Raw genomic sequence first — 14,066 nt, 5'->3', positions numbered from 1 at the left:
GAAATACCTGGAAGAGAAGATAGAACGAGAGTCCTAGGTACATTCCATTAATCCCTCCGATGATAGATAGCACTCGAATTTCGTCGTATTTTTTTATGGCCTTGACGTGTTCGTATGTGAACGAATGAAAATATACTACTATACGGGCACTGCCCATCTGTGTGTACATTTGCTGCTCACGGGTTTGATTACCTGCAGCAGTAATTATGAGAGCTAGAAATTTAGGGACCGCTATGTACCTGTCAATTAATACTTAACATAAATATGTGTTAACTTAAAATATCTTCTAACGACATTGCAATTTCTTTCAATTCTTATGAAATTTCTTTGTTAAATACTGTTATTTTATTATCTTGAGAATTTACAGTTATTTGATCTCATTATATAATTATGGATAAGAGTAAGAAGGTAGCTCTTTAGTTTGTTCAGGTGTTTTTTTTACAGTGATTTAAGTATAAGCAAGCTATATTTATATCAAACGATGAAATTTTTGGAACAGTGTGTTTCTTATTGACAATATTTCATGAGTTACATGTATTGATTGGGACTGACTTTATTTTCATTGCTTAATTTAGTGCTAATTAACGTAATCATATAAATCAAAAAAGACACTTAGTATTTGAAATGTTTGCTTGATATTTTGGTTTCATTACTTTAATATGTATTAAGTATATTAAATAAAATCAACTGAAAAGTTTATTATTAAATAAATTAGTATAGATTTTCATAGTAATAATGAATTTTATATTTTCAGTATTTTAATATTTTTGCCTTTGATTGTCAATTTTAGGAATGAAAAATCAAGATCGCTTGAACGTAGATTTGGCAGATTCTATCTAACTTGGTTTCCATAACTTTTGAAATTTTCGTTTTTTTTTAATATTACAATTGCTACTACTTTACGAGCTCCTCTATATATATATATATATATGGTTATGCAATTAGTTATCATATTAGGTCGCGCTAGAATAGATTAGGTTCTAACTATAAACCATTACAGTCAAATATAAATGTGTTGAGAGGTTATAATAAAGTTTTATATACAAACAGATTCACTAGCACCACCATGATGGCTCCAATTGTAACTTAAATGTGGAAAACATTGTCACTATCCATATAAGTCGACTTTCCTCTCAGCTAACATTGCCACTGTTGCTATAAGATCTCCAAAAGTAAATTTCAATCGGGAACATCATGTCTTACCCACAATGTACATAAATAAGCTTGTAGCCAATCCAATAGCATCAATTTGAATCCTCATGTCAGCCTTCGTACTCCCGATATCTGCGATATATTGCATACGAACTAAATGTTCGAGGACTTCACGCTACAATAAACTATAATTGACTAGTTCTAATAAGAATAGACCTTACCTAACCCAGTGTTCTCTTCAGCAACTAAGCCCGCCACGCTGACATCAGTGTCATACCGTCGTGTTTCGCATTCCCTTCGACAATCGCACCGAGCCTGAACCACAGATTTAGGCAATAGGTTAGGAGGTCCTTAACACGCTCGTCTACTATGCAACAATTAATGTTGTCTAACAATGGCCTTCTGTTAATCATCACGTTCATGCCAATCACCATACTAAACGAGCACAAATTATAGACAAAGTAAATAGACCTGCCCACGTTTCATGCCCTGCTAATACCTGAATTCGGCTGATATCGTGAGCTAAAGACCTGTCAACTAATTGTAATGTGGTTAAAAAAAATCAAATGTCGGCTATATGTATACGGGCGGTGCTCAAAATGATCGAAATGCTCTTCATCCTTGTGGCATTATTTTTCTAGATGTTTTTATTGGAAAAACTAGTATTACGCTACGTCCGAACTCGATCTACTCACCTCCCAAACCATGTTGGTTTTTTTATAGAGGACTTTTTTGGTACATTCATTTTTCTTAGCCGACTTGCAGTATTTGTAATTCTCGGTGAGCTCTGGGTTAATTTTTACGGTAGGATCATTTTGGACGCACTTGCATTTAAAAAGGAGATACTCAATCTTACAATACTCCAAACACATTGGACGGCTATACTGTTGCGTTTCTACGAAAGGATCAATAACCTGTAATAGGTATCAAAACATAGAATAATACATTTTGTCATATGTTGATCAGGTGATTACAAAAAAAAAAGAAGAGTACTGGCGCATTTTTTCAAATGCTAGCCTAATATAACCAGCTGTAGTAGTACACATACGAATAGCTTGGAGACCGTTATTACAGCAATGGGTAACATATTCATTTTTAAAGGTTAGTTTCTCACTATCGAAATGTAAGCCTGGTGCGTCCTTTATTGTTATATATATTATGCAATAGATAATTAACCATGCGATGAACAGAGAATTTGAATGGTTTTAAAGATCAATTTCACCCAATTATTATCCTTTGACGTACATCTGGATCGTCATCTACAACGTTGCCAGTTCTGCAGGCTGGAGAGATACGTAACACATATGACAACGCGCTCGTAATCGTTCTTGGGCTGGCCGAAAACATTAATTGCGAGAATTACGGCCTACGGAAGAGACAATTGCTGCGGATCGATCACTACCGAGAAAGTTACCGGTAAAGTAAAAATTGGCATACGCGGTGCAGGGGGCCAAATTAGATCTTGTTAGGAAAAAGCCTGAACTCAGAGGGAGGAACGCGATATATATAGATAGCTAGTCATGGGTAAAAACGAAACGCACTGGCACAGTGCAGTACTCAATTTAAATCATAAGCAACCAGCGGATCTAAGGTGAAATGTAAAGGTCTTTCAAAAGATCAAACATAGCAGGACCATGGTCGGAGCTCTTTAAAGACAAGCCACAGAAACTAGTCATATATAGCTAAATAAGTGACGAAGCGATCAGCGCAACTGCCTAAGGGATGAAGTTTTCTAATGGCAGCCATAGGGTCGGAGGGCAGCAAAACAATTTCAATGTCCATAAGATGTGATTATAACGGTTTAATTAAGACAGAAGAACTAATGAACATTAAGTGCAAGTACTGCGCGATAAAAGAAACATTATACGAACACAGATAAATGAAGGACGATTGCAGAGGAGCAACATAGGAAATAGACCAAATAACTGGACTTGGTCATAACGTCAATTGCTATATACTATAACAGTGTACAGAATTTGTTTCGTGGACAATTAATGGAGCTTATTGTATTTTTACATATACTTTGATATCCTCAGGTTAGTATGATCTAGGCAGACTGCTTGAGGCCTCTATATTGTTTGCTTTTATTTTTCTATGCTCCTTTCATTTCACCCAAAGTTCTCACTGACATTTAACGTTGCTTTAAAGGCCTAAGTCATCAGATAAGTCGAACCGCACCTTGACCGCGCCTTCAAGCGTTCCCTCTTTCAACGGTTGAGGCCACACATCTCTGCAGCTATCCTGGTATGGCGGTCCCAAGTTGAAGGTGGTCATTAAATTTAAACCTGAAGCAAACCCAACACAAACTGGGTAATTGCGATATACGGGTTGGGCTTCGGTGGGGCGTTTATGAAGGCGTGTCCTGACGTTGCGTTTAATAACTGATAACTGGCATATTGCCGTTCATTCTAGAAAACTGTAGTCTTGTCCTTTCTTTCAAAGGTGATACTTTTCTATATAACAAGTCATACTGCAAATTTGATCTATTTTATCTATCTTCTAGAAACTATTTTTTGGATTTATTTTTGCTTTACATCTTAAATAATCAAGCAACGCGGATTACTGCCAAATGGTCGGTACGGTGTCAATAAATTTATACCCGATTACGACTTGAAACGAATAGCACAGCCAAGCATTAGAAATTTATTACTATCATTGAGAGAAGAGCAGTCGAAAGGGGTTCCAAGTAAACGTTCGCGGGAATTATTCCTCGAGACTATTATGATGAAAAAACAAGAAAACAGTAGCCTAAATTACCCGAAAAACAAAAATTTTTATGAAGACCACGCTGCATTAGCGATACTAGCCAATATACGTCGTGTATCCAGGCAGAATGTAGACGGAGTCGTGGCAGATCGAGTAGTCTTTGTTGTGTTCGTGGATCATTACCACGAAACCGACTTCATTTGAAGTTGGCAGATATTCCTGTATAAGGGGAGCAAAAACAGCGCCATTATCTTAAAAGCATCAATTTTATAGCGTCCTCACCGGCATAGGGACGCTACGTAACGTCCCTAGAAGGGGTCTTAAAAATAGTCTTTGGTAATGAGCTAAGCCTTTGACAATGCGCTTATAACTAGCATCTCAAATTGCTAATTAAATTCTTACGTCAATTTCGGTGTTAAGCTGGATAACAAGCCCGCTTAGTGGAGACGACAATGTTCCGTATTCGTAATACTTATCCCACTCCCTTTTGGTCCTCTCGTGTTCCGCTCGGTCCTAGAGCATAAAAGGTAGGAGGACACTTTGAATGCAATCTACCTAGAGCAGAGAATCATAATTATTTGAAAATGAATGTTGAATATAAATCCGTTGAATAATGATCCAGAGCTTTCTATGAAGAACGTCGCCAGTTATCGTAATGGATTGTACTCTTGCCGGGTGTACACATCTTCTAGGCTCAGGTTCGAATCCGGGTGCACGCGCACTTCGTTTGATAAAATGTCTAGCAGCGATACCAACCGTACTACTCGAAACAAAGAGCAGGCACATATCCTTGGATAACGCATATCGATATATCAATTAACTCAATGTACTTGTTGTGATTCTACAGTCCGGCAACTTGAACAAAAGTAAGACTCTTGTTATCACATCTATTAGGGGGATTCAGTTAGGTTCAAAATATGAAAGTGCGTATTTCTATATGGAGCCGAAACATATTTGGGCAAGCGTTCACGTTGGGCGACCCTCAGACGTTTGATTTAGGCTGTTCAAAGACAAGCTATAGTAAGGCCTATTAAATATTCTGGGAAACAACCGAATCAAAGTAACTGCGGTAGCAAAGAAATGTAGCATTTCAAACCCATTTACCTTCGAAATGATGCGTGTTGAACGAGAACTTTGCAAATAAGCTACTGCGTTGGTTCGTTATAGCTTAAAATCGATGCCGAAATGACATTTTCAATAATAATAACTTAAAACTCTACAGAGATTCAGAAGGACTTGTCTATGTCTACAACCGTTGACATAAATCTCGTACTGCAGTCTCAGAGGAAAGAATTGTGAAAATAGCAGGTTAAAAGAGTTATATATTAGACAACAGGGATTTCGTCGGCCAAAAGGATCATAAAGACTACGGATTCACTATAAACGTCTCATATTATTTACCTGGGGAGAGAAGTGGCAAACAAAAAAACATTCGTAAGGAATAACCTTATTTATCCGGGAAAAACTATGACTTTATTGGGACAATCGCCGTCTCAGAAACCGCGTACTCGTTTTGGTTACAACCAATACGATAACGTGCAACGTTCGATTGTCAAAAGTAGGCCATTCATCAAGACACTTGTGAAACTTTCTAATTTTAAAGAAAAGCTACGATTTGTAAGAAGAAAAATACGTTCTGTGTGCAAAAATGGTAAGTTAGCAACGACATATTTCGCTGTTTAGACCAAAATTGGCAAAAATAAATAATTAGACAGTTAAAATTCATTTCTACTTTGACAAAAATAGGATACATTAATAATAGCTTTCGCGTACAGATTATAAATAAGATACAAACAATAAAGATATAGACGTACCTCTTCCGAGAGTTTTTGAAACTTTTTGGTATGGTTTCTTCGGTGACAGTGAAAACAGAAGCACGAACCGTACAGCTGGCTCACCGTCTCCGTGAAGCGAAGACCAGTATTTGTCGTGCAATCATCATTTGACGCATAACTGTATACATGAAACTTTACTTTTTTTTTTTGTAATATTTCTCATTATATTCTACAAATAGCGTCTATAAGAGACGGGATCCGTTGAAAAAAGTGTCAACGATCCCTTCTCGCTTATCAGCGATTTACGGGCGTTTGAAAATCAACGTGACTTAAAATATTACACACCGCATACCGGTTGTCTGAAGTGTTTCAAATAGATATTAACGTAGAAATGGCACAAGGCTTCTAATTTTCACATATAATCACATATGTATGGAAAATGGTCCATAGAGCTGGATACCCGCTAATACTCTAAATAAGCCCAAAATCCCTCTAAAGAAGGTCATGTTGAAGAAAAGCGACTACTCTTTGCTCACCTGCACTTCTGCACCATACTGCCCACCTTGTGACCCAGATCTGTTATAATGGCGTCGCCCATTTCTCCAGCAGCGATTGTTTCTTTAATCCATTGCGCAAGTTGTGCTCGAATATTCAGATCTTCCTCATTTGGTTGCTTCACCTGTTCGTTGTCGCCGCAAATCCTATCGCACATCCATCGGCTGCAAAAGAAAAATTCTCATTGCCATTCTTTATTCAATCAACAATACAAATAACACCATAATAATCTGCATAACAAGAAGCTTGTACAATGGCAATCAAGCGATTTTGCCGGTACAAGATAGATAAAAGCGCGAGTGATCTAGCAAAACAAAGTCGAGCTATTGTCAGTCAAGTCTCTACTTTATCTGTCTTCCCCAAAACGCAACATGCATCATTTTTCTTTTGTTGTTTTAATACATAGTAGTGTAATATGTAGTTAACTTTACTAGACTCTTTTTTCGAAGGAAAAAGCGATATTTACTAGTCTGAAAGTTATCTACCTGTTCTCATCTGGACAAAAAGCATTGAGCGTAACTTCTTCACCAAGGTTATCGATCTTTACTGATCTGTATAACAGAGAGTCATTGCGGCAAGCCTTGCTTTTCAAGAGTGGGTTAACATTACAGATTGTCACATCAGGAAACTCAAGAGTGTCCACTGTCTTGTACTCGTACGTGTAAATTACCTGAAACATTTAGAAACCAGTTTTGTAGGAGTTCGTTATGGGCGTTCCAAGGTATCGTATATACATATGTAAACATTGAAATGTGAGGTTTGGCGTTGACTTAATAGGTAACTTAATTTATTCAATAATGAAGCTATACTTGATACATATGTGTTATAGTACTGATTCAAATCCCTGTACTGGCAAGCGAGCTACTTGGATGATAAGTTCACTTACCGTTTATTAAGCAGCCTTTCAAATATTTACCTAGCAAACTTTTACATCCAGCTTATAACAAAGCACGGATAGTCTCTAAAGCAAATGGTAGGCTCATTCTTCAAATGTAGCTAATAACACTCTTTCTATTAGCTAGTTTGCATTATATATATAGATCCGTTTGTAAAGAGGGTCTGGATTCTCGTCACTTACTGGATACTGCATATATTCCTGAATAACTCCCATGAGATCAGATATCGTGAAGAAAAAGAGCGGTATCAGGACAGTGCACCAGAGCAACTTTCTTATAGGTTCATGACGGGGGCTGGCCAGCACCTCAGCGGAGGGAATGTTCGACCTAGACAAAAAAGTAAAATGTTATCTCAGTGTATAACCTTCATCTACATGTGAATCAGTATTATTAAGAGAACTCATGATAAAGGAACGAACGATTATTGTTCGACTCGGTCGGTCTTTCAGCGTCTTCTCGGCGTTCTTATTTTTAAGAACATCTGCAATAAATCGGCAATGTGCGCTCATCCAGTCAGCCATAAATAGTCATTGTGTTGAGTCGAGTTTTTGAGACGTGTCTAGATAGAATCGGACTTTTGAAAAACGTCTCTTGCTGTCAATGACCGGTTTTCCCGTGAAGACTCGGTTTTTCATGGGCTCGCGAATGATGAATCCTTCAGTCAGTGAATATGTGTTTTTGAGACAAAAACGAAAAAAATACTAATAATAGTACCAAACTAAATATCTACCATGTTTCTCAGTGGCCTTATGCCATTTTCGTCGTAACCCCTAAATTCCATCACTGTAGAACTTTCTAGGCGAAGTGACTTTTGCAACCATTGAAACTAAATTAACATTGTCTAGGAAATTCTGCAGAGACCAAAATAGATAGTCTGATGCTGTAAAATTCTGGATATGCGGTGGACGTACTAGAATTATCCTGTCAGTTTCACCCGGGTAGACAAATATGTGTGTGATGTTGAATTGTCATGATAGAAATAGACGCCTTGCCTGCTCATTAGTTTCCGTCGATTTTTTTTCAGTTAACGTAATTTTTTTAATTATTAATAGCAGAACTGTGAGTCCGTCCTTTTTTCAAGCGGCAACTCTTAATGTACGACTTCTTTTCGAGTGCAGCAGACACGCCCTAGCACCTTCTTTACCATTAGTCTGAACTTTACTACGAAGATTTCTTATTTATCTGTTTTCACTTATATAATTACGGCTGAAGGACTTGTGTTTCATCGCTCGTGACCAACCGCTCCAGAAATTACTTGAGTTATAAACTGTCCATAAAGTCCTATGAATGAGGTTTAAATTCAGCTATTTGGCGTCAGTTCGTGCGGTAGGCAAATATCCTGGCCATCTTTTGTTTAAAATGGTTGGTACTGTATGTTTAATTCTTTAGCGGTATCATGGCTATTCACCTGTCGGCCCGGCTTTAATTTCACAGTAACTTCATCAGTTTTGTTTGCACCTGCCGGACCACAGGTATGAGAAACAGGTTTGGCGTTGAAATTTTTAGAATGAAAGCGGCCAAACCGCTTTTGGACTCTAACTTTCCATAACCTACGCATCTGTAAATTGTGTAAAAAAACATTAAGTGAATTTTCACGAAAATAAATAAAGACGTGTCGACAATTTCAGCAGAGTTACTACGGTCAAATCTCACGTTGAAACGATACCTCTAGCTAGGTAATTTGAAAGCCATCTAGCTAAAAAAATGGTCAATACTTTTGAAATGAAACTAAAATTTAGATTCTTAATGAACCCTAAAGGATATTTCGGGCGGGCTTCTTGTCTTACAATATTGATGGGAAATTTCATAAAGTTATTTCAATTAATTAATCTGTAGTAGTTGAAACTACCTGTGGCTTAAATAAACAAAGATTAAAAGATGTGTTAGTTCATAAATCAGTTCGAAAAGTGAAATGGTCCATAAAACTAGTTCGTAAATCTACCCACCTGTAGAAGCCATCTCGGTAGATATTGCCCAATTCATAGATCCAGGAATCTCGTCTCCGGCAGTTCTTTTTACACTGAAAGCACGCTTTTTGAAAACCGCTTCTAATATGAAAGCATACAGCCACTCTAGCTGCTGTTCCATGAAGCGACACTTATACACTATTATGCATAGCCATTTAGTTGATGTTGTTAATTGTTTCCGAATAAAATCCGGCGCCCGTTAAAAGATACGATATTATACTGACTAAATTCATTTTACGATGCCTCTCTTATATGGATATTAAGTAGTTTCAATTAGACAAATATGATGCTTTGATACCTTTTCCATCTTGCTGGATTTGTACTCTAATTCGGGGACCGTGGGCGAGATAGCGATAGGCTTTCCATCGTGTGAATGCGGATAGAACAGTGGATCTCTACCACTATATTTTTGCCGTGATCCTTCAAGGACTCCTGTCCGGTCATCAGAAAACACTATGAATTTTGTTGAACCGTATTTCTGAACGCTTCGTTACTGTTTAGCTTGTTGCAACTCGTAATGTCATGGTTTTCGGTTGAATTATTTCAACAATAAATGTACTTCAGAATGTAAGGTGTGTGTAATATTTGGTCCTGGGTCGAACGATTTAGAATTCCGCTGAGAGTTATCACTAATATTATGAAGTAAATAATGTTTTTCTTTTCATGTGCTTCTAGATAGGCTCCTATACATTTTGTCTTATCCTGCTCAAAAAAGAATCTATAGCTGTTTTTTTTTCTTTTTGTCAATGAAAAAATTTTTGCTTTTGTTCTCGCTCGCGTAGGCCGAGTCACAAAACGTTAGACACTCTCATCATGATCTGCACATTTTCGTGCAAACGTCCGGTAACATCAGGCTGTCAAAGGTTACATTAATACAACGTTAGGGTTACATCAAATCCGACCGTTGACAGAGCAAGCATTTTTTTTTGACAAAAAAGAGCCCCGAGAAATAACGTTTTATCTCTAATTGTGGCTTCTCAGTAGATTTTTCTATTATATCAAATACAAGCCACACTTCTACCCGTTCTTCAGACACTTCTGTCTCTTTTGAGCCTAGAAGAAGAGAACTTACATCTGCTGTTGCGTTAAAACGCTACTGATACAATTGATAAGAATTAAACGGTAAGTTACATTGAATATCGTCATTATTTGAGCGTTAGCTCTCATGAAGTTCATAAGAACAGTGTCCTGTTAACTAAAAAAAACTACTTTTTAGGTTTTTATGCGTATATAATTTTTTCTATTATATTTTATTGCAAAACATCATATGTAGCTTTTAGGTTGATCATTTTCCCGAGCCTACTGTGAGGGTTAATTAAGGCGTTCATAGATCGAGACTAAGCATAACGTGCGGATTTCTCATACATCTAAATCGCAGTCAGGGTAGCCTTGTTGAAAGCCCTATGCTAAACACTTCACTAATGTATCATACGTCAGCATTTGATGCTTCTTTCATTTTGCAGACGTTTTCTATCTCTGCCGCAAAATGGCAACTTCCACTAAATTTATTTTACGAAATAAAAAACTTCTCATTGAGCATGAAATAAGAAACAAAACTAACAAGCATGTAAAACTAGGATTAGGTTTATAATAAATAACTAGGTTTCTAAACTATACTTTACGATTACATAGTTCATGCATACTTGTTCGAATCTATGGGGAACACACAACGCCGAAAAAAGCTGGATTTAGTTTGCCTGCGATTTTTCCTGTTCCATCCTTCTAGGCAGTACAGTACAAACACTCAAGCACAACCTGGTTAACATGCCAAAAATTGGCATAGCCAGTATGTTTACACAAAATCGTAGTCGGCTTCTTTAAATAGACCGCACAGAACAGGCTGTTCTCGGTAATCAAAGCGCTCAAATGAAGTATCATATCATTGAAAATAGATAACACTTCCTGCGTTCTAGAAATACACCGCACATATTTCTGCCATTCTCGCTAACGACTCAGCTACAAGTACGGTTCAATAGCTATCTGTAGAGCAAAACGGCCTAAGCAAAAAGGCTGCGCCATTTGTCCGCTGATTGCTACCGCGGTTGCTGCTTGACTGAGGGCACCTAATAGAGGCATAATTTGATAATTGTTGCAATATAATTTGGTAAGCATGCGCAATCCTTGGGAAACATTTTTTTGGTGATGCGGTTAATGGATGCCCACGCAACGATTTTGCTATTTGAAGTGTCAATTAAACGTGTCACCATGTATAAGGGCTTTTCGTTCCACTGTGGTTTTACGAAACTTCTATGGTGGGATGTCAGTGCTTGCCGATTCATGCTACAACCAGTCATCCACCGCACTGGCCTGAGTTTAACCTGCCCTCACAGGTACCAACATTTTCGACTATAGTAAATGGTCATATCGGCCGTTCCCCGACGCTATTGTACTATGCGATTAAACTAGACATCAAATCAGCCATATTTTAAATGATGTTTACGAACCTTTCATTACGAATTAAAGTAAGACACTTTCTATGTACATCACAAGTTACTTGGCCACAATGGGAGAAACTATTAACATTCGCTGACTCTCAAACAATCGAAGTAATCATAGGTTTCATTCATAAGCTTTGCTGGGTTGAACTGGTTCACCTTAAGCTTATTGATTAGCCTTTGGCCGCGATCACAATATCGTGAAATGCGTCGCTTAGTCGTCTAAGCCTCAGAAACCGTATCGCCTGTTTAGGCTAAAAGGGGGGTGGCCAAAATTAAGGCCGCGCCCCACGCGCCTATAAGATTTGTCATCGGCTTGGTAGCAGTTTTCGTGTCATGTGTTTGTGGCAAGGCACAAGATCAATACAGTAAGACTGTAGATGCTCAGATTAGGCAAGAGTCACATGTTATATACGTATGCTGAAATGCTATGTACGTTGCTTGAAGGACATATCGTCTTACGAAGTTTTCGAGGCGTTATTGTAGTCTTATACTAAAAATTAATTCCATACCTGTCGGCTTCTTTGATATACCTTGTGTACCTAAATGCATATCGATCTATATTAAGTTATTTTGTGCCTCTAGCATCAAAAGGCACGCAACACAGAGTATTTGTGTTTTAATTCCCCTGCACATATACATTTATCCGTATCCTAAAGCATTTCTTCTTATTTACTACTTGACCGGTCAATAAATAGGTAGACTCTGTTTAAATTTTGTCGATATTCGACATCCAAAAAATCTCTACGACTTTTCCTAGAAAAAAAAATTCTATTAACAACTACAACTCGAGCCGTATCCGCCATACTCCAACTGAAGGCGCTAGCGCAGACAGGGTTTGTTCAAATCAGCCGCGTGAAGCAACGCTTAATGGCAATACCGGACGCAAAATGTTTTATTTTACGAAATGTTTCTCGCTCAACTGCTTGCTTTTGAAAGTTGACATTTGGCCGATACGTATATACGAACACCGTAACATCCTCTATTCCTCACCCAGCATGTCAACCACTTTATACCATATTCGCTGCCTTCTCTACACTTTTAGTTATTGCAGCAACGAAGCCTCTATGGTTCAGGTTTTACGTCCGGTATTACCTTTAAGCATTTCATCAGACAGCTGGCTCTCTGCGCGATGGGTTCGAACCTAGACCACGGCGTGTTCCCAAGATTAGAATGCAAATGCCTTATCACTAAGCTATCGCTGTCCAGCAGCCGCAATGCAAGGCCCTATGATTTTTTCGTTTTGCGGAAGTTCCGTTTTTGCACTCGTAAACTCCGACCTACAGTTCTACTACAGCAGTACAAAATTAAACTAATCATTGTTACATAATTCTGCAACCAAAACTTCTGTGCCCGCGGAAAAGGATGAGAAGCCTGGCGACGTTCGGCACGTTTAAACCAACATCTAGCTCTCTATGTACACCTAGACTATTTCATGCGTTTTTAAGTGTAGATGCTGACGAATACGTCACCGCTCTCCCACTATCATTAAGCATGTACAGGGTCACTTTGTTTTAAAAGCTATACAGGTACGTAAATAAGAGTAACTAGATATAGCTGGTGTTACATATAAGGGGTTTAGAAAGATTTTGACGAGAAATCCTCGTCTAATTACCTCTATCTGCGGAATAGTGATTGAAACTTAATTCTTTTTCGGTTCTCTTTAAAATTGTAAAGCTCCGATAAATATCTCATAGGGCTTCGTAACTTTTTAACCTCATAATAACAACATCTATGCATGTTATTGTATTTTTGCTATGGATTCGTTCTTTTTAAGCAGTTACCAGTTAATAGCTTACTTATTGGACACATTTGCTTGAGTATCCATGATGTTCATTGAGGTCACAGTTTAGCCATATTCAGCCTGTAAGTGGTCCCGTATTCATGAATTTTCCATCGAATCCGAAACCTAGCTTGCACACACTCGAGGCCGGTCGGCTTCGGCTTTACGATTAACACTCTTTACTAAGCTTTTCTCATACCACTTAACCAATTCTAGTTCTTTTCTCTAAAATCCACACATTTCCAAATCGAGAATAGTATTAATCATACACTATGACCTAATGAACGATCCTAAATTTGTCAAACGCAAAGCAGAGACCTATATGCAAGCGACTTTATATGTATGTCTACACTTTGATCGCATAGTATTAGAAAAACACAAACCCGTTTCTACCGATTTGCACTGCATGCAATGAAAACACTTGCTTTCAGGCAAAGCAGTCATTCTGTTCTAAGAACAACCGTACACTTTATTTTTACCTCAGGGGTATGATGCCGCTTGAATGAACACTGTTACATTAAATATTATGCACCGACGGATCTGAGGGTTTTTTTCAATTACATTAAAATGTTTCGCCAGCTGCTCCAAATCCAAAATACAGGTCGAAATTGCGTTATGTATATACGGCATATTCCTGACCCTATAATCAATATCTGACTATCAAATGGTCTATCAATGTTATATAATAAAGTAGAGCGACGATTTTATAACTAATGCATAGTATGTAATTTGTTTTGTGTTTGCACAAATTCTCCGTTTTCCTCGTTTTTTTTTTTGTTTTAGGATGCAATATATAT

General features: G+C 37.8%; 1 protein-coding gene across 4 annotated transcripts in view; it reads right to left on the bottom strand.

The window, feature by feature from the left end:
• Positions 1-11,517, bottom strand: part of LOC111247984 (acid-sensing ion channel 1C-like) — a 13,005-nt gene extending 1,488 nt beyond the window's left edge. The window contains exons 1-13 of one of the 4 annotated variants that reach the window (XM_086984137.1): positions 11,496-11,517; positions 9,350-9,483; positions 9,031-9,104; positions 7,267-7,411; positions 6,674-6,858; positions 6,170-6,352; positions 5,673-5,811; positions 4,261-4,371; positions 3,960-4,077; positions 3,331-3,437; positions 1,848-2,066; positions 1,374-1,467; positions 8-192 (exon numbers count right to left, since the gene is read on the bottom strand). In XM_086984137.1, the coding sequence (XP_086840263.1) occupies positions 8-192; positions 1,374-1,467; positions 1,848-2,066; positions 3,331-3,437; positions 3,960-4,077; positions 4,261-4,371; positions 5,673-5,811; positions 6,170-6,352; positions 6,674-6,858; positions 7,267-7,411; positions 9,031-9,104; positions 9,350-9,483; positions 11,496-11,502 (1,701 nt within the window). In that variant the 5' untranslated portion in view covers positions 11,503-11,517. Of the gene's footprint in view, positions 1-7; positions 193-1,373; positions 1,468-1,847; positions 2,067-3,330; positions 3,438-3,959; positions 4,078-4,260; positions 4,372-5,672; positions 5,812-6,169; positions 6,353-6,673; positions 6,859-7,266; positions 7,412-9,030; positions 9,105-9,349; positions 9,505-10,694; positions 11,412-11,495 lie in introns of those variants that run through there. The other 3 variants (XM_086984138.1, XM_086984136.1, XM_086984139.1) reach the window with 3 other exon arrangements.
• Between the last annotated feature and the right edge of the window lie 2,549 nt (positions 11,518-14,066).

This window comes from Varroa destructor, unplaced genomic scaffold, assembly GCF_002443255.2.
Source record: "Varroa destructor unplaced genomic scaffold, Vdes_3.0 BEIS01000003.1, whole genome shotgun sequence".
NCBI classification, from domain to species: domain Eukaryota; kingdom Metazoa; phylum Arthropoda; class Arachnida; order Mesostigmata; family Varroidae; genus Varroa; species Varroa destructor.
Note: the sequence above shows the minus strand (reverse complement) of the source record. Positions and strands in the feature narration are given on the sequence as shown.